Source organism: Mastigoproctus giganteus, chromosome 2 (assembly GCF_048544385.1).
Source record: "Mastigoproctus giganteus isolate SK-2022 chromosome 2, ASM4854438v1, whole genome shotgun sequence".
NCBI lineage: Eukaryota > Metazoa > Arthropoda > Arachnida > Uropygi > Thelyphonidae > Mastigoproctus > Mastigoproctus giganteus.
Genome location: NC_143576.1, coordinates 161,291,609 through 161,310,627, shown reverse-complemented (window position 1 = coordinate 161,310,627; position 19,019 = coordinate 161,291,609). Strand labels below are relative to the sequence as shown.

General features: G+C 38.1%; 1 protein-coding gene across 1 annotated transcript in view; it reads left to right on the top strand.

Moving 5' to 3' along the window:
* The first annotated feature begins 8,754 nt into the window (after nt 1-8,754).
* The window catches only part of LOC150089708 (carboxypeptidase E-like), a 116,647-nt gene continuing 106,382 nt past the window's right edge, over nt 8,755-19,019 (top strand). The window contains exon 1 of the mRNA XM_090368749.1: nt 8,755-9,037. Coding sequence (XP_090224875.1) covers nt 8,800-9,037 — 238 coding nt within the window. The 5' untranslated portion in view covers nt 8,755-8,799. The remainder of the gene's footprint in view (nt 9,038-19,019) is intronic.

The window sequence follows — 19,019 nt, the reverse complement described above, 5'->3', positions numbered from 1 at the left end:
CGATTCGCAGTGGACGGATTTTTGTGAAATTTTATATTTAACTCATTTAGAAATATTGACGCGCCATCCCAAATCAGATTAGTGCAGAGTAACAGGTCCTCGTGGGTAGCAGTTGATAGAATCGCCATCCTTCCCACACCGGGCGGAAAAGACCCGAGGTCCAGTCCCGTCGATGATGTGAAGAAATTTTATGGGCCTTTTTCACAATGTAGCTGAGTTAGTCATTCTCAGGCGAGGGTAGCATGATTTTTTTTCTCCCAGAAACTCTAGTTTTTCATCTAGCAACCGAAAATCGATCACAGAACACACGCAGTTTAAAGACAGTGTATACGGAGCAATATGGCCTTAGTTGCTCACGCTCGTAAAACCCTGTTACAACAGCAGCAGGGTAGCATCGCTAGACGGCCCCCTTGTAACCGGTATAATCAGGGGTTAACTTGACCTTGCTCTATTTTCTTGCCAGCTGTCACACTTAGTGTGTTCGGAAGTATCTGGTAAATGATATATTTCATTGAACTACGTATATGTATATTTTTAAATTATTTGATGCGTACCCATAGAGCAGTGGGTTCCAATCCCAGTTTGCTGGAAATACCAATTATATGTTAAAAGTAAAAAATTTGCATTCGATCACAAAATATGATCATAAAATTTACATTTTTGGCTATACTCAATATGAAATTAATTAAAATTAGTAAAACTGCAATTGGGAAAACGAGTATGCATGAGCTATTCATTTCGGTTGGCCATCTATCCATTCAAAGCACCAGATGAGTAACTGAGAGGTGGCCATGTGGATGAATGGATTTTTCTTTTCGCTTTATTTTCTTTATCTTCCTTTTGTTAATTCTAAGTACTAGTTTACATTTAAATGTCGAGATTAGTATATATTTAGCATTGAAGATTTAAGTCTTTTAAACATAGGCATATGTAAAACGAAATTTCGTAAAAAATAGTAATCGGGTTCAAGTTGTTCAAGGATTTCAGCAAAAGATCAGTTTTTCACTTGCACTTCGGCGTGCTCACGTCACTCACGTTCCAATTGTATTGGATGACACCCACAGTTCGAACTGTTGTGATTAAAAAGCACGTTCCGTATCCAAAAGTGCATTCCGTTGTTTTTTTTATTTTTTTACATGTGAATATCTGATTTATTAACAACAACGAATACGGGCAATTCTAGAAAGGCAGGGGCAATGAGGCAGTGTTACTAAAGCTCGTTGAATTTACAAATAGGAACCGCATATCAACTGGCATTTGCCCCCCCCCTCCCCGAAATATGACCCTGAAAATTTGACTTAATATCACAAAACATACAATATTTTCTCTAATTTGTTCAAGTTCTTGAGGGACGATCATCCCAATTCTCCCCTCGCAACTGAGAGGGGGAAATGAAGTTGGTTAGTCTCCCCTGTCCTAGACATCGTGTAGTAAAGCAGGTCGGGAATTCGTACTGGCTCTCGACAGCACTGTTCGAGTTACTACGTATATGTTGTTTACTAGTACATACAGTACTAATTTGTTTCTCTTAATTAACCTCATTAAATTTGAATGTTTTATCGTGTTACATTAACAGAATTTAAAACTATTTTGAATACTAAATAGTTTTAGGCTCGAATTTAGCTTGAAATTTTAGCCAACTTTTATGTAATTCATCATTATATAATTCGTATGTTATTCAGTACATACAGTACTAGTACATACAGTACTAATTTGTTTCTCTTAATTAACCTCATTAAATTTGAATGTTTTATCGTGTTACATTAACAGAATTTAAAACTATTTTGAATACTAAATAGTTTTAGGCTCGAATTTAGCTTGAAATTTTAGCCAACTTTTATGTAATTCATCATTATATAATTCATATGTTATTCATATACAATAAAGGATTATGAATAACTGAATAACATTTAAATGAAATAAAATTATATATAAGGAAGGAATGCACAAGTCCCCTCAAAAATAGATGATGCAGTTGAAAGGCAGGCGGATCAAGGTGTTTTGACAGGCCATTTAGCTGGAAAATATGCATTTCATTTTAATGTTTTAAAATATCATAATAAGAAATTATGTTTATAAACTAATATTCCTGTTCAAATCCCTCCGGATGTGTTCTTGAATGAAATCTTCCAGATCATTAGTAGACACCTTGTATATACACATTAAAAATAATAAGCTTTAAATTAATTATTATTAGAAATAATAATAATAATAATAATAATACTTTATTGGAAATTTAAAAAAGAAAATACATACTCATTAACATAGTAGAGAGTTCCTTATAATAAATCACAAATATAAGAAAATTACGCATTTTCAAAATGTTGCTCGATTAATTTGGCTATATCTTTTCCTTGGCCACCTTTGTGCTGTGCACAAAAATAAATAATCTCGCCTTAATCTCTATAGTATTGTTCATAAATCTTCCTCAATTGCAGGAAATTGTGTGGGTAGGGTGATTTAGAAGGATAAAAGCCTCAAGGAGCACTCATTTTCTTGCCTCGTGCTGTAGTTGCTTCCCACGATCCTGTCTCATGCAGGAATGCTATGCGAAATCGTTGGCAACCGTTTAACTCCGTCTGCCACATGGGGGAGGGGGGGATTGAAAGTACATTGATTCGGTCCCTGAACATTATCAGACAACATTATCAGATAATGATGTTTATTATTATTAATTCCCGCTCTCTCTTTCAAAACAGTCCGAACACGTGCCGCCACCAGCCAACATCCATTTGCTGTTCAACTTCAAACCCACAGAACCAACTTTTCATCTTCCTCATTTATTCATTCAACTGCCGTTTTCTGGAACAACTTTCCTTCATACGTATTTCCTGAAAATTACAATCTACAGAAGTTGAAGTCCAATGTCAACAAATATCTTCTTTCGTCTTCTCAACCTCCAACCCAAGCACGGTACTAAGTACTATAGGTTCTAATACCTCTCGTGTTTGGGGTTCACATAAAAAAAAAAAAAAAAAATTAGCCATATGGTGCAAGGAAGCCTGAGGCTTATGCTGCACCAGCCAAGGAAAAAAAAAAATAATAATAAAATAAAAAAAATTCTGAATTACCCCGAGACAGAGAGAAGTAGAAGGTAAAAACCAAGAAAAAGAAGAATGATGATATCCAGCTCAGGACCCTGGGTGTGCCGAGTCCATCTCACCAGATGTGAGCCCCTGAGGTTATGTTACCCTTATATGTGGCCGCGTCAGCACGTTGCAAAATTGAGACGTACGCTGCCACAAAAACTGTACAGTTAAAAGCAGCAACAATGATGTGAACTCCACCTTCGGCTGTATTGGAGTTTAATTAAAATTTTTTTTTTTTTTTTTATTTTACTTCAAATAATGGTTAGTTCAGACGAGTAAGGAAACTGGCGCGAGGGTGCATAAGTACATGTGCTTTGAGTGACCGGGGTTCAAGCACCCTCGCGCTAGTGAACTACTCTGAACCTGCGGTTATCCGGGAATATAAACAGAAAATTTTATTTATACCGCTAGGTCTCTCCCCGCGGAAGGAGGAGGTTACGTGGGCGTCGTCTGTCTCAGACTCCAAATTTGAATCTCTTGTTAGGTAGGATTTATATTGTTTCAATAAATACACTGTACACGGCGGTATAATAAAACGCAAATGCAGATAGTTCTGCGCAACAATTTTGTGAAAGAAATGCAATTTGCTGCTATAAGAAAGCGTTATGGATAGTAGTAATACATTAATTTATTTTACACGTGCTATTCGTTTCAATACAAACAACTGCACTATATTACTGTAAGAGTAATATACACTTATTTTAGTCATATTTCTATACATTAAAATAATTTTCCTCCTAATGATATTTATTCAGCCAATGGGAGAAGACGGATGCGGGTTACGTGTAATACGTAATAGAAGCTTGTCTTACTGTATTAAAACAAGCTTCTCTTTAAGCGTGGTCGCGCGTTTTGTTTATCTAACAAGACCACACGGTACCATTCTTGATTTCTATATATAACGTATTTAAATAAGCCAAATGCAACAAGGCATAATGTTTTAAGATTCTATATCTATATAATATCGGTGTAGATACACCATAGACAACTGAAAGAAAAACTACGATCCTAGTGTGAAAGGCACCCCCGATGAAAAGCCAACTAGCTTTGAAACGGTCCGTCCGGGTGGTAGCACCCACCGAGATAATAGTCTTCAATAGTCTTCTCTATTAGTGAAGCGGTACTTATTCGGGGTAGTGCGATACTTGGTAACTCGTTGTGAAGGATGAGTGCAATATGAGATACAGATGAAACGATGCCTTTCACACTACGATTCTAGTTTTTCTTTAAGAGTTGTCTATGGTGTATGTACACCGATATTATATAGATATCTTAACGTATTTATGTATTCATAGCTAAGGAATACACGCACACACACACACACACACACACACACACACACACACACACACACACACACACACACACACAGTGTCAAAAGCTTCTGTAAGTATTTTATCAAAAGAAGGGAGCAGGGGGCAAAGCCCCCCTGCTCCCTTCTTTTGATAAAATTAAACCAATTAAATTAAACCAATTAAACTTCTTTGTTACTATTTATCAACCGTTCAAAGGAAACAGTGCAAACCGACTGAGTTAAACTACTGGTCTGTGTGACTATAACCACGTGTGTTTACAGGCAAGCTGGCCAGCTGAAAGAAACGGAAAATTCCCCGGAGAAACTCTACACTTCTCTGAGGCTATCAAATTATAACGCTGCGTGAAGAGGCCTGAATAAATTTTTCAGACCTTTTGGTGCGAATCGAGCTCAGACCTTTTCAAACGGGTAATAGGTGTCGACGCCACTAAATCGTCACATAATTCAAACAAGTAAATATTTATATAGACGTAATTACAATTAAGAAAATAAAATTACATATGTTACTTTTTTTTTATATATAAATGTTATTTATACATTTTCTACTTATGAACCTGGCCCGGCACAACGCATTAGGAAACTAGGCGATTGCGTAGGATGCCAACATCTTGGGGGAGCCACAGATTCTGAACAAACATAGTTAAATTACCAAATTCACCGTAGGTAAAAATTTATTAAAATAACAGTATTTCGCTCCTCCTTGGGGAGGGGGCGGATATGAAATATGCCAATAATCAATTTCTTAGTATTCCTATCTTATGAGATAAAAATTTCTAACGAACCCTTAAACGGTGGCGTTTCATTAGTTATTTAGACTATTTTCTTCTGGTCAGTGGATATCGTTATCTGTATCTCTCCTGGGCAGTGGTACTTGACCCTTGTGTTTTAGAAGTATGGAAGTTAAGACCAACGTGTTTTGATAGTAGTGAATGGGTATACATTCTGAAGACGGTATGAATTGTTGGGACAAGACGTTTTATTATTATTATTATTATTATTAGCCATATGGTGCAAGGAAGCCTGAGGCTTTTGCGGCACCAGACCAAAAAAAATTTGAGTTACTCCTGTGAGAGAGAGAGAGAGAGAGAGAGAGAGAGAGAGAGAGAGAGAGAGAGAGAGAGAGAGAGAAGGGAATCACCAAGGAAGAGAAGAATGATGATTTCCAGATCAGGACCCTGGGTGTGCCAATCCCATATTCACCAGATGTGAGCCCCTGGGAAATATATGGAGTACATTGGAAAAGAAAATTTAATATCGTGGAGACTGTTAAAAACTGAACTTTTTTCTTTTTTTTTCACTTATTAATGATAATAGTGAAATGATTTGTTTTCCTGTGAAAGTAACCTGACCGTGACAGTTTAACTGGTACGATACGTCGTTGTCTGCCACTCGGTTGCAAAAGTATGGACTCGGTTCCCGTCGGTAACCGATTTCTAACATTCCCTTCAATCGAGGTTGCTCTTAATACGCTTATCTTTTGAGAGATTAAAGTTTCTAAGGATGAGTTGGGCATTTTATTAGTTATTCAGCTCATCCCAAGGAGAAGGATAGCATTTCCCCCATAGGGTTCTGGTTTTTTAGCCCGCACAGCATGCAGTGAGCTCAAACTAGTACACGCCCACCACACGATAGGGTACTTAAACGTAGAAGCTGATGGCACACTTTCGAGGAACTAGCACCTTCACGCAGCGTAAATGAATCAGGTAAATTAATGGGAGCACACACAGTAACAGAGTACCAGAACTGATTGTATAAATCCGCCTGATTACTGGAAAGAATTGTATTTCAAACTTGCTAATTGTCTATGGCTGAAGCAGTGGGTATAGAATAGAATCGAATCTTTAATTGCAGCAATGATAGACATACAATTAGTCCCGTCACGGCATGGTGGTGCCAGGGGTTAACAAAACATATTTACAAAAGAGATACACATGAGAAAAAAAGATAAATCAGATTATTAACAAAGCACAGTTTTACATTTTCAGTTCGACGAGGATACCCTTCCTGTATTTTTTATTATTGACCACTTCTTGGAGGTCCCCGTCGATGGCTTGCAGTGAGGGCAACTATTGTATAGTTGTTGTGGCATGATTGGAGGAATGGACAGTATGACAGATGCGCAGAAACGAAATATTCTCGTTTCGTGCAAGTATTTTCTCTGGTAGTTTCTGCTGTTTATGTTAGTGTTTTTGCTATGTTCATTCCCTTTAAAAAAAAAAAATAAATAATATTAACAAAAAAGTGCTACAAAGTTGTCAACCCTATATAAATAATCTTTATTTTGTTCTACCAGGGGATTTACATATAAAACAATATTTTGTCTGTGTACATGCCACTTAATTCACGCATAGAGACTAGCATATGTAAAGTGACCAGATGTTCCGGATTTCAGCCGTTTGCTTCGCATTGCAAACTGTCCCGGATTGGGGCAGTGGTACAACGGAAAGAGTTTTTTCGATAGTAAATAAGTTGTGGACTTCAACAAAAACACAGCTGACCCTAGAAACGCTAAAAGCAATACTGCAAGTTAAGTGCAATTTTGCTAATTTTTATGAAGAATTTTATGAAGAAATAGCAAATACAGTGTAATGAAGAATTATTAAGAAAAACTCACTCAGCGAAAAACATAACCCCTCCCTCTAATGTTTTCTGCCTTTTATTATTATTATTATTATTATTATTATTATTAGCGATATGGTGCAAGGAAGCCTGAGGCTTTTTCTGAACCAGCCAAAAAAAAAATTTTGAGTTACCCCTGAGAGAGAAAGAGAAGTAGAAGAGAATCGCCAAGAAAGAGAATGATGATATTGCAACTATTTTTATTAGTTCACATCCTTCACGCAACCTTCTGTTCGTTACGTAGCTTAAAACGAGTTGTACCGTATACTGAATTTAAGCCTTTCTGCGAAAAAAAAAAAAAAATATATATATATATATATATATATATATACTGTATATATATTGGCTATATTTGTGTTTTTTTTTAAGAAGTGTGATATTTTATTTTATAAGTTTAGTTTAAAGAAGTATATGTATTTAATTTATATTTTGTTTGTGATATTTTTATATATAAAACATTTAAAAAAAATATGTGTATATTGTTTCTAGGGGGTTGAAAAATCTCCCCTCCCCCAGATGTTCTGCATTGGATTACTAAGGATCTGGTCACTTTAAGATGCATATGTAACTGCTTCGAGTGATGCAAGTTTCTGGAAATGAAAACAGACGCTGGTCAACCTGCATTCTGTTTTCAGTAAACAGGTTAATACAGCTTCTCGGAACTTGACAATATGGGCTGGTCAGACTGCTTTGTACATGTATGTACCCATACGGATTTGAGTAACACGCTCTGGCATCGTTAAAATAATTAGATTTATTATTATTATTTTTTACTAGTTGCGAGCCGCCAATAAACTTATGAACCCTTTCATATTCATTATAATGCTAGTTTCTATCATAAACACATATTTCATATACACTGTACTTTTAAAACCATCACTTATATATATATATTAAAATACAAAATTTACATGAAAAAATTTGTATCAGCAAAATAAACGGGTAATCAATAGTTTTCTGAATATCTGTTTGAAATCTTACAATATAAGATTTCAAACAAATATCTGCCTTCTTATACCAGTAAAGTTACATTCTCTTTATTGCAGTATTTTTCTTAATTTTAATAAAAATTACAGAATTTGTACGATTTTTTAATATTTTTACCATTGCAGCGTCACAAGTCCTGATTAAATTTTTAGACTCGATTTCGTCTTAAGTTTTTTCCATTGAAGCTTTGCTAATGTACCGCTGCAGTTTAACTGTCTGACCTTACCGCATACTGACATAGATTCACTTCCTTGACTGACATATTGACAGCCATTCCCAATAAAAGGGCTAAAATCGACGCAGTTTTATGCATGTCCCTGCATAAGCTTATCGAACTTACCAAGGGCTCGCTAAAAGTTTCGAATACCCTTAATTTTTTTCAGGAACCTCAATGGTTCCTGAAAAATGGGCACTTCTTTTATTGCTGTTAGGCTTTTTCGTTTTCAAATGTTTGTAATAAACAATTATGTTTTTTTGTCCAAGATTTTGCGTAAACTGTATTAACCGTGACCGTGATTCGGATTATCGAGACTAGAGTAGCTTACAGATGTTGTGTATGGTAGACATAATACGGTAATCTTCTTTAGATGAGGAAAATCTAATCTATTCCGTTTTCTGGAGCTATTGATTGCATAGTGCGTTACTTATCAGTTTTCTTTACGTCATAGTTACCTTGGAAACCAATTTCTTCAAATCAATTTTGCCGTCAGCCTTCACGATAACGTTGTGTTGCTTTCATTACAGTGGTCGTCGCCGTCGCCATTGTTTGTGATCCGGCTGTAGGCGAAAATGGGACGGCAGATGTTGCTTCTGTCCATGCATTTGGCATTGCTTGTTCTAACTCATCAGAAGTCATCAGATTTTGAGTTTAAACATCATGACAACAGAGAACTAAACCAGATCTTGCAATACATCCATGCTCGTTGTTCTGACATTACGAAAGTGTACGAACTAAATCGCCGCAGCGTTCGAGGATGGCCACTTACAGTGATTGAAATAACGGACAATCCAGGGCGACACGAACCACGTAAGTATACAAATAAGTATATGCTGTTTTACATAATAATTACAAGAACTTTGGAGAGTATCATGTGTTTGAGATAAAAACAGATGCTTATCGCGATTGTGTGTGTGAACGCTCTCAGGATTTATCTGATAACTTCCCTGTACAGCTTTGATGTATGAAAGAGATGCTTGAATTAGTATTTGCATATTAAAATATGGATATTTCTCAATTAAAATGTATTCATTTTCGATGTAGAGACCCTTTTAGCTTGGTTGGCCCATTATCTCAGGGTGAAAAAAGAATTTATCTGCATTACCATATGTCGAACTAGCAGTTAAACTGAAGGAGTAAGTTACCGTGAAAACCGCAGAAAACGTAAAAGAGAAGTGAGCAACAGACGACAGAAATATGTAGAATAAAATTATTGTACATATTGACCATGAAAAATTATAGAATGAATGTCTTAGTGTAATATACTCAAAGTAATATACTCAAAACTCTCCGTTTTTAATATATATATTTGTCCGTTATGATAAGTCTCCTATAGAATAATTCTGGAGAATATTCCCTACTTTCGTTGCGGCTGCGCTATAAGGAGGTATGCTGCATTGGATCCCAAAAGATCTGATCATTGAAATGATTATCTGATCATTCGATCGTTGTCGAAAATTATAATGATAATCTCTAGTGAAGTTTTAAGTAATAGACGTTGTTATGAATGTATTTTTAAGGCAGTTTAATTGAAAAATATGGGTTCGCATGTTGGGCAGGGGACCCTCTCAGTAGAGGGGGATGAGAACAAGATGAGGTAGTCACCATAGCCCTGCACTTGATGTAAACAGCATACTAGAAGAACAATAATTTTTTAAATTTATTTTTCATTTTTCTAATTACAGCTGCATATATTAAAAATTTTCATAAATTTTTACACATTTTTTTGTATGTATCAGATTAAAAAAAAAAACTAAAATTGATGTAGCAGAGATTTCCAATACTCCAACTTTAGATGCTTTGTGAATTGAGAACAGTTCTGCTCTCAATTAAGTTCTGTATATCTAGAACTAATTAACTTGCACCAAAACAATAATGGACAGTTTCCAAACAAATGTTGCAAGTTATATATATCAAATGAAAATATTAGAGATGAATGCAGAGGTGAAACTACAGATTTTGGACTCTCCACAAGTTTTTTTGAATGTCCTCCCTACCGACTCACCTTTAACAATCTAACCTTTGAGTCATCACACAGAGGACAGTAGTCCCCAACACATTTAATCAACAGATCAACTCACGCAAGTAATGTGTGAGTTGATCTGTTGAGGGCCAGTAGTCAAGTATTTTGGACCCAACTTGATCTACACAACAGTGAACCTCCACACAACCATTCTTGTTCTGATTTGAGTTTCAGAGTGTGGTGTTCTTATTCACTGGATAATCATGCACTTATTTTATTCCAGTCTCAAAGATTCAGTTATGTTTCTATGGTACAATGTTAATGTTACTGTTTGTCGTGCAATCAGAGTTATTTTTGTAATCACATATAGTAATTCTTTTACAATGTGACATATTGTCATGTCACATCGTAAGCCTATAGGTAATTTTAGTGCTGAGAATAAAACACAGTTGTTAGAGTTTACTACTGAATGTATAGATTATAAACCAAATAGCAGCTCTGAGACGGTGGGGGTGGATCAGCTATCTTGTTTCCTGAATATTGAGTAGTGGGGGATCTTGACTACTGCCATCAGTTACAGAAAAGAGGAACTGGATGAGAAAGACAGGCTCAGTGAGGCGGTTTGTACTAGGGCTCATGCTGTGGTCTAAGAAAAGTCACCATATATAAATTCACCAAATATATAATTCATTGAAAAAAACAGATCAGCGAATATCAATTCATTGATAAATAAATTAGAATAAGTAACACAGTAATAATGTTAATTTTTGCTCTAGAACCTGTTATATACAATTCACCCAGGAGAAAAATATATTGTATGAAATAGAGGAATCTTTAAAGAATTGATCAACAGTGCACCTGGTCCAAAGGGTATACGTTACCTAATGTTAGCATTAGCAGTGGCATTCCTATGTTATGTTGCGCCAGGAGCCAATCGCAATTTGGTGCCCGGGTGCCAGTTGAAATTTTCTGCCGCCCCTTTAAAATTTTCTTCATATGTGTATGTAAATTTCAGGTTTTCGGCTGCCCCTGAATGTTGGCGACCGGCTCAGGACGGCACGCCCCTGAGCATTACTATTAGTACAGTTATTAGTAGAGGCATATGATTCAAGAAAGCAAGCTTATTAACATCAGCCAAAAAAACTTCTGATATCACATATCTGTTTGCTCCAAAAGTTCTTCCAGTTCTTCCTTGAATTTATTTAAGCTATCAACTTCCACAATGAAGATGGAAATTTGTTCCAACAATCAACCACCTACTGGCTAAAGGCAAATTTCTGCACATCTATTCTGCAGCTGCCATCCCACAGTTTGAATTTATGCCCCCTCAAGTGCGTAATATCAGCAAGAGGAAGAATCCCATCAACATTGAGCTTACCCAAACCATCCAAAGCCTCATACGCCTCAATCCGATCACCTCACAGGTCCCTGATCTCCAGATACTACAATTTTTAAAACTTAAGCCTTTCTTGGTAAGAACTTAAGCCTTTTGTTCCCCTCACCAACCTTGTTTTCCTTCTCTGTACTCATTCCAGTAGCCCTACATCCTTCCTAAAACGAGGTCTCCAGACCTGTATGCAGTACTCAAGGTGTGGCCCGACCATTGCCTTATACAAAGGGAAAATCACCTCCTTACCCCTGATAGCAAAGTTCCTGATTATCATTGATAAGACCCCATGAACTGCTTTGGCAGCCTGTCTGCACGGCACAGAAAACTTCATATCTGACTGCACAATTACACACAGGTCCTTCATTCTCTACTACTCCTGAGTGTAGTATCGCACAATTGGTACGCATTCTGGGGTTACTGCTACCATATGTAGTACTTTGCATTTGCCAGTGTTAAACTTCAGTTCCCCTCCCCCTCAGTTTATCTGCCCATCTTTTCCTGATCCTGTTGCAGTAGCATACTTTCATTACTGTCATTAAGAACCCTGCCAATTATCGTATCATCTGCAAACCTGGACATTAAGCTTGATATACCTTCACAATATCATTGGTAAATATAGAAAACAACAATGGGCCCAACGCTGAACCCCGGAAGGTCTCCACTAACAACATTATTCTATAAAGAGTGTCCGTTAATTACCACTCTTTGTCTTCTCCCACTCAACCATCCCTTTATCCAAAGCAGCAACTTGCCCTTAATGCTATACTGCTCCCCTCTGTACAGCAGTCTCCCATGTGCAACAGTATCAAAAGCTTTCCTAAAATCCAAGGATACAATATCAAAATTATTTTGTGAATACAGTTTGTAACCACATCGTAGTATCCAATGAAATTAGTCAGACAAGATTTCCCCTTAACAAATCCATGCTGTCTGAAGTATAACTGCAGTCTTGTCTAGATGATCCTGCAATGCTTCTTTAACCAGTGACTCCATTACTTTCTGCAGAACAGAAGTTAAACTAACAGTTTTGTTATTACTCATTTCATGTTTTGATTCCCCTCCCTTTGTGAATTGGGGATATATTTGCAAATCTACAGTCCATGGTGACCTTCCCCGAACCCAAGGATGTTCTCATAATTATGGTTAAGGGTTTGCTTACTTTGCTGGCTCCTTTAATATGACTGGATAGATCCCATTCACCTCACGTGTCTTTCTTATGTTTAACTTCAACAATTTCTTTTTCACTTTGCTCTCAGTTATTACAGAATCATTAGCATTAGCATTAATAGAGGCATATGATGCAAGAAAGCAAGCTTATGCAGCATCAGCCAAAAAAAAAAAAAAAAGAAAAGAAAAGCCGCTCCCATTTCACCCCTCCAGCTCAGCCTTAAATTTATTTAGGCTATCAACTTCCACAACAAAAGATGGAAGTCTGTTGCTCCAATCAAGAGTGTTGCACTAATCAAGTCAGTTGCACCTTCACAATGGTGGGATCGTTAGTAATCCTGGATATAATCTCCATGCACAAGCACTGTGGGTGACCACCCAGGTGTGAACCAACGTAAGCAGGGGTCGAGGTGTGGCGCCCACACCACATGGAGGAATGCCGCCCCTCTGTGTTACCAGGCAATACTAGATGGTAGATGACCCTCATCAACCGGTGCAATACCACCACTTTGCTTATTGGAACCCATGTTTAGTCGGGATTTCGATATTGTTGGGATATCAGAGACTTGGTGTCACACAGATATAAGGAATGCAGAACTGGAATTTGGGGAGTACAACGTCTACAGAAAGGATAGACTGGATAGGAAGGGAGGAGGGGTTATGCTATTAGTTACGAAATACATAAAATCCAAGGAAGTGAAGCCAGTGGACATCGCTGGACAGTGCAGTGTCAAGTCAGTTTGGTGTGACATAAACATTGGGAGATCAAAATTGAGAGTAGGAGTGTGCTATAGGCCTAATGACTCTGATGAGTATAATAAGAAACTGTACAGGGAGATAGAGTGGGCCAGTAAATCAGAGTCTTGTAATGGGAGATTTTAATTTCCCAGATATTGACTGGAGTTTGGGGGCTGGTCACTCGCACACTAGCAAGGCTTTTGTGGATTTATTGGATGATTGTTTTCTACATCAGCATGTTCGGGAGGCAACTGGAGGGAGGAATACTCTTGATTTGATTATCAGCAGTGATTCTTCATGCATTAAGAATCTGCAGATAAATGAACCACTAGGTGGCAGTGATCACAGTGTGCTGAAGTGGGATTTACTCAAAGAGGTAACTACCATTAGGGGTAAAGGGAAGGGTTATTGCTTTCGTAAAGGCGACTACGATGGACTGAGACAGTATTTAAATTCTATACAGTGGGACCAACTGATGATGTTACCAACAGCAAATGCAAAATGGGAAGCATTCAAAGAACTTCTCTTGGAAGCTACTAGGCCATACTACATACCAACTAAGAAATATTGTTCAAGGTTTAGGCCTAAATGGATGTCAGATGAACTGATGAGGCATATGACAGAGAAGAAACATGCATGGGATACATACAAATTAACACATGACACAGAAGCCTATGATAGATACAAGTTGATCTGTAACCAAGTTACAAAGGAGGTTAGGCAGGCGAAGGCAGAGTACGAGAAATCTTTGGCAACGGATGCAAAGAAAAACAGCAAAGAGTTCTTTACTTATGTAAACTCTAGAAGGAAGGGGATGAATCAGATTGGTCCACTTGATATCGATGGGTCAACTGTTGATGATTCTGCTCAGGTAGCTAACAAACTAAATGAATATTTTGCATCGACATTCACACATGAGGAGTTATTTAGCGAGGGGAAAGCCAGAGGTGTATTCAACTCTAGCAGTAAGCTAGAGAATCCTGTAATAACTGAGAGTAAAGCGGAGGAGAAACTGTTGAAGATAAACACAAGAAAGGCACCCGGGGTGGATGGGATCTATCCAGTTATATTAAAGGAGGCAGCAGAGGAAGTAAGCAAACCCTTAGCCATAATTATGAGAGCTTCCTTGGACTCGGGAGGTACCCGCAGACTGGAGATGTGCAAATGTGACCCCAATTCACAAAGGAGGATCAAAGGCTGACCCAAGCAATTATAGACCTGTGAGTTTAACTTCTGTTCCAGGAAAATTAATGGAGGCACTAGTTAAAGAAGCACTGCAGGATCATTTAGACAAGACTTCAGTTATAGCTCGGACACAGCATGGTTTTGTGAAGGGGAAGTGTTGCCTGACCAATTTGATTGGATACTATAATGCAGTCACAAAAGAACTGGATGCAGGAAATAACTTTGATATTATATACTTGGATCTTAGAAAGGCTTTTGATACTGTTGCACATGGAAGACTGCTGCATAAATTGGAGCAGTGTGACATTGGAGGCAAATTGCTGCTGTGGATAAAGGGGTGGCTGAGGGGGAGAAGACAGAGAGTGGTAATTAATGGACACTGCTCATCGTGGACTAATGTTATTAGTGGAGTCCCGCAGGGCTCAGTGTTAGGTCCATTATTGTTTTCTGTATTTATAAATGATATTGATGATGGTATATCAAGCTTAATGTCCAAGTTTGCAGATGATACAAAGGTTGGCAGGGTTGTCAAGGACACTACTGACACTGTGCTGCTGCAACAGGATCTGGAAAGGTTGAGCAGATGGGCTGAGAGGTGGCAAATGAAGTTTAACATTGACAAATGTAAAGTACTACACATGGGAAACAGCAACCCCAGAGCAACGTATCAACTCTGTGGTACTACACTGACAGTGGTAGAGAATGAAAGGGACTTGGGGGTGGTTGTGCAGGCAGATATGAAGTTCTCTGAGCAGTGCAGACGGGCTGCAAGAGTAGCTCATGGAGTATTGTCAATGATATACAGGAATTTTTCCAGCAGGGATAAGGAGGTGATTATTCCATTGTATAAGGCAATGGTCAGGCCACACCTAGAGTACTGTATACAGGTCTGGAGGCCTCATTTCAAGAAGGATGTAGAGCTGCTGGAACGAGTACAGAGAAGGGCAACAAGATTAGTGAATGGAACAAAGGGGTGCTCTTACGAAGAAAGGCTTAAGTTTTGCAAATTACAGTGTCTGGAGACTAGGCACCAGCGAGGTGATCTGATAGAGGTGTATAAAGCCTTGAATGGTTTAAGCATGCTCATTGCTGATGGGATTCTTCCTCTAGCTCAGAAAAATCACCTGAGAGGGCATAAATTCAAATTGAGGAAAGACAGATGTAGGATAGACGTGCGGAAATTTGCCTTTAGCCAGCGGGTGGTTGGTTGGTGGAACAGACTCCCATCCCTTGTGGTGGAGGTTGATAGCCTAAATAAGTTTAAGGCTCAGCTGGACAGGTATTTTGAACGAACAGAGGGGTGAAGTGGAAGTGGGTTTTTTTTTTTTTTTTTTTTGGCTGATGCTGCATAAGCTTGCTTTCTTGCATCAAATGCCTCTACTAATGCTAATGCTAATTACAGTGGAAAACATTTTACCATATTTTTTTCTGTTTTTCAGCATAAATGCACTTTATTAGTAAATAAATACTTTATTTATTTACTAATTCAAGCTGCATAAGTTGCATCAAATGCCTCTACTAATGCTAATGCTAATGCTAGTCTCCAGAGCTAAGTTCCGGTAAACCCCTTCCCCATCTCTTCCGTCATGAAGTATGACTGATGAATTTTGAGGTTATGATGAACATCAAGGCGAGATCCAATCTTCCTTACATTTCGAGGGTACAGCTCTAAAACGGTGTTCGCAGGCCAGCCGCTAGTTAGTACACCAGACCAAACCTATTGGTAACTCTTTAGGAGGCTTCCGGATCAGCTAGTGTATAATTTTTGCTACCTCTACTCTGCCAGATAGTGACTGGAGGGAGTCCAAGTAGTGTGTATGCGGGGGGCATTGTCGAGGCAACGTTATGTCAAGGATCTGGGTATATTCTTACCATGTGTATGCCATATCCAAAAATTTCATTACTTCATACAGCATGTCCCCCCACTTTTTCTTACTATTGAATACACCATGAATTGTCAAACTAATAGAGCAAGCTTATCTGCGAAAAGATCTAAACCTCCCAAATAGTTCCTAATTCATTTCACAAATATACGTGGTCTCAATTCTAATCTCAACAATGTCCATTTCCACTTGCAGTCTGCCAAACCCCATGTACTTTTTTCTGACAAAATCTCAGTTATTGGTTGATTCAACTACTGCTCATCTCAGTTGCCCAAATTATTTGCTGTATGATTCATTTCACCTCAAAGGTAGTACTTGTGCATATGTCCATTCCGATATTCCCTGTCAGAGACTTGGTAATTTGGACTCTCCTCTCTTTGATCTTCTCTGGCTTAAAATCTCTCTACATCCTTGTGTCAGATTCATCTGTTGTCTCTACCATTCTCCCAACTCCACTAATCACTTGGAGCTCTTTGACTTCCTCTCTTTGCAACTTGACTTTCTCCAGTCCAACTTTCCTAACAGTGAGGTAATTTTCCTTGGTGATTTTAATGTTCACAACTCCAGCTGGCTTCCGTTTTCTAGTCACACCGACACAGCTGGTTGACATGCTGAGGCTTTTGCAATTACTAATGACCTAGCACAGATTGTTCGTTTACCTACAAGAATACTGGACAATCCTAACCGTACAGCCAGCACGCTTGATCTTTTTCTCACAAACAACCGTTCTAAGTACACAGTTGAAGTGAGTAGGCCTTTAGATACCTCAGATCACAACTTGGTGATTGTCTCTTCTTTAATGGAGCCTTTATCTCATGGCTATTCCCAACCTTGTATTGTTTGGCATTACAAGAATGCAAAATGGGATGACCAGAGAGATCTTTTCTTCATTTCCTTTGTCAGACTACTGTTTTAAAACTTCTGATGTCAATGTTTGCTCTGATCGTGTCAATAAAATTATTCTTGTAGGAATGGATTCCTTTATTCCACATTCCACATTAAAATCTTGTCCTTTTATCTAAACCTTGGTTTTCCAATAAACGTGCTAAGGCTGTTCAAGAGAAGAATGTTGCATATCGTAATTGGCTTGTTTTCAGTTGTTCAGTTTTATTTTCTGCCTACACCAAAGCTCGCAACAATTGTAAAGCAGTCATTAATCAGTCGAAACTAGATTTTGAACAGGCTAAGAGTAGAAAACTTGCTTCTTGCCCTAATGGTAGCTGAGCATTGTGGTCTCTTGCCAAAGCTATTGGCTGCAACTTTTGCCCATCTCTGCTCCCACCTCTGTCAAAACCAGATGGTTCTGTTGTCACTACAGCCAAGGATAAAGCTGAACTGCTAGCATCCCATTTTTCTTCCAACTCATGTATTAACGATCTTGGTAAAACACCTCCCACCATTCCGAACACACTCCATTCAATGTTTTCTGTGGTATTTTGTCAAAAGGATGTCAGAATGATTTTGACGATTCTTGATGCTAAGAAAGCTCCAGGTCATGATGGTATTTCTCCACTTGTTCTCAAAACCTGTGCTCCTGAACTTACTCCTGTTCTTTGCTGCCTTTTTTCACTTTCTTATTCCAAAGGTGTTTTTTTCTTGTTTGGAAATCTGCTCATCTCCGGCCAGTCCCTAAAAAAGGGTGACAAATCCCTCCCATCCAATTATCGTCCCATTGCAATTACTTCTACTCTTTTTAAAGTAATTGAGAAATCAATTAACTGCCAACTGTTAAACTCCCTAGAAACCTTCTGCCTAATCAACAATCATCAGTATGGATTCCATCAGTGTAAATCCACTGGTGATATTCTGACTTATGTTATGCATTTATGGACAAATTCAATGGAAAAGTTCGGTGAAACACAAGCAGTTGCTCTTGACATTTCAAAGGCTTTCAGTCGTGTTTGGCATAAAGGTCTTCTAAACAAGCTTCCATCTTATGGTTTGCCAACTGTTTTTGTAATTGGCTATCCAGTTTTTTCTCTGATCGTTCACTGAGGGTGATGGTAGATGGCTCTCTGTCTTCTAACTTCTCCACTAATGCCGGTGTCCCACAAGGTTCAGTTCTTTCCCCCACTCTTTTCCTCTTGTATATTAATGACCTTCTTCCACTGACTGGAAATCCTATTCATAGTTTTGTTGATGATAGCACATTGCATTCCACTTTCCATTTTGAGAAACCTAGCCCTGCTCAATCAGCCTCAACTTCTTGAATATCTGCTACCAATTCCTTAAATGCCAATCTCCAGGTAATTCTCCAGTGGGGCAAAGACAACTTAGTTGATATCAATCCTTCTAAAACTCAGTCTTGTCTTATACATCGCAAAAAGGATTCTTCTGCTCCTATGTTTATCTTTAGTGACACTCTGATTTCTAGTAAGCTGATATATCTGTTTTAAGGATTACCCTGACTTATAATCTCTCTCTTGGCACAAGAACATCACAAATGTTTCTTCCTGTGCATCTAAA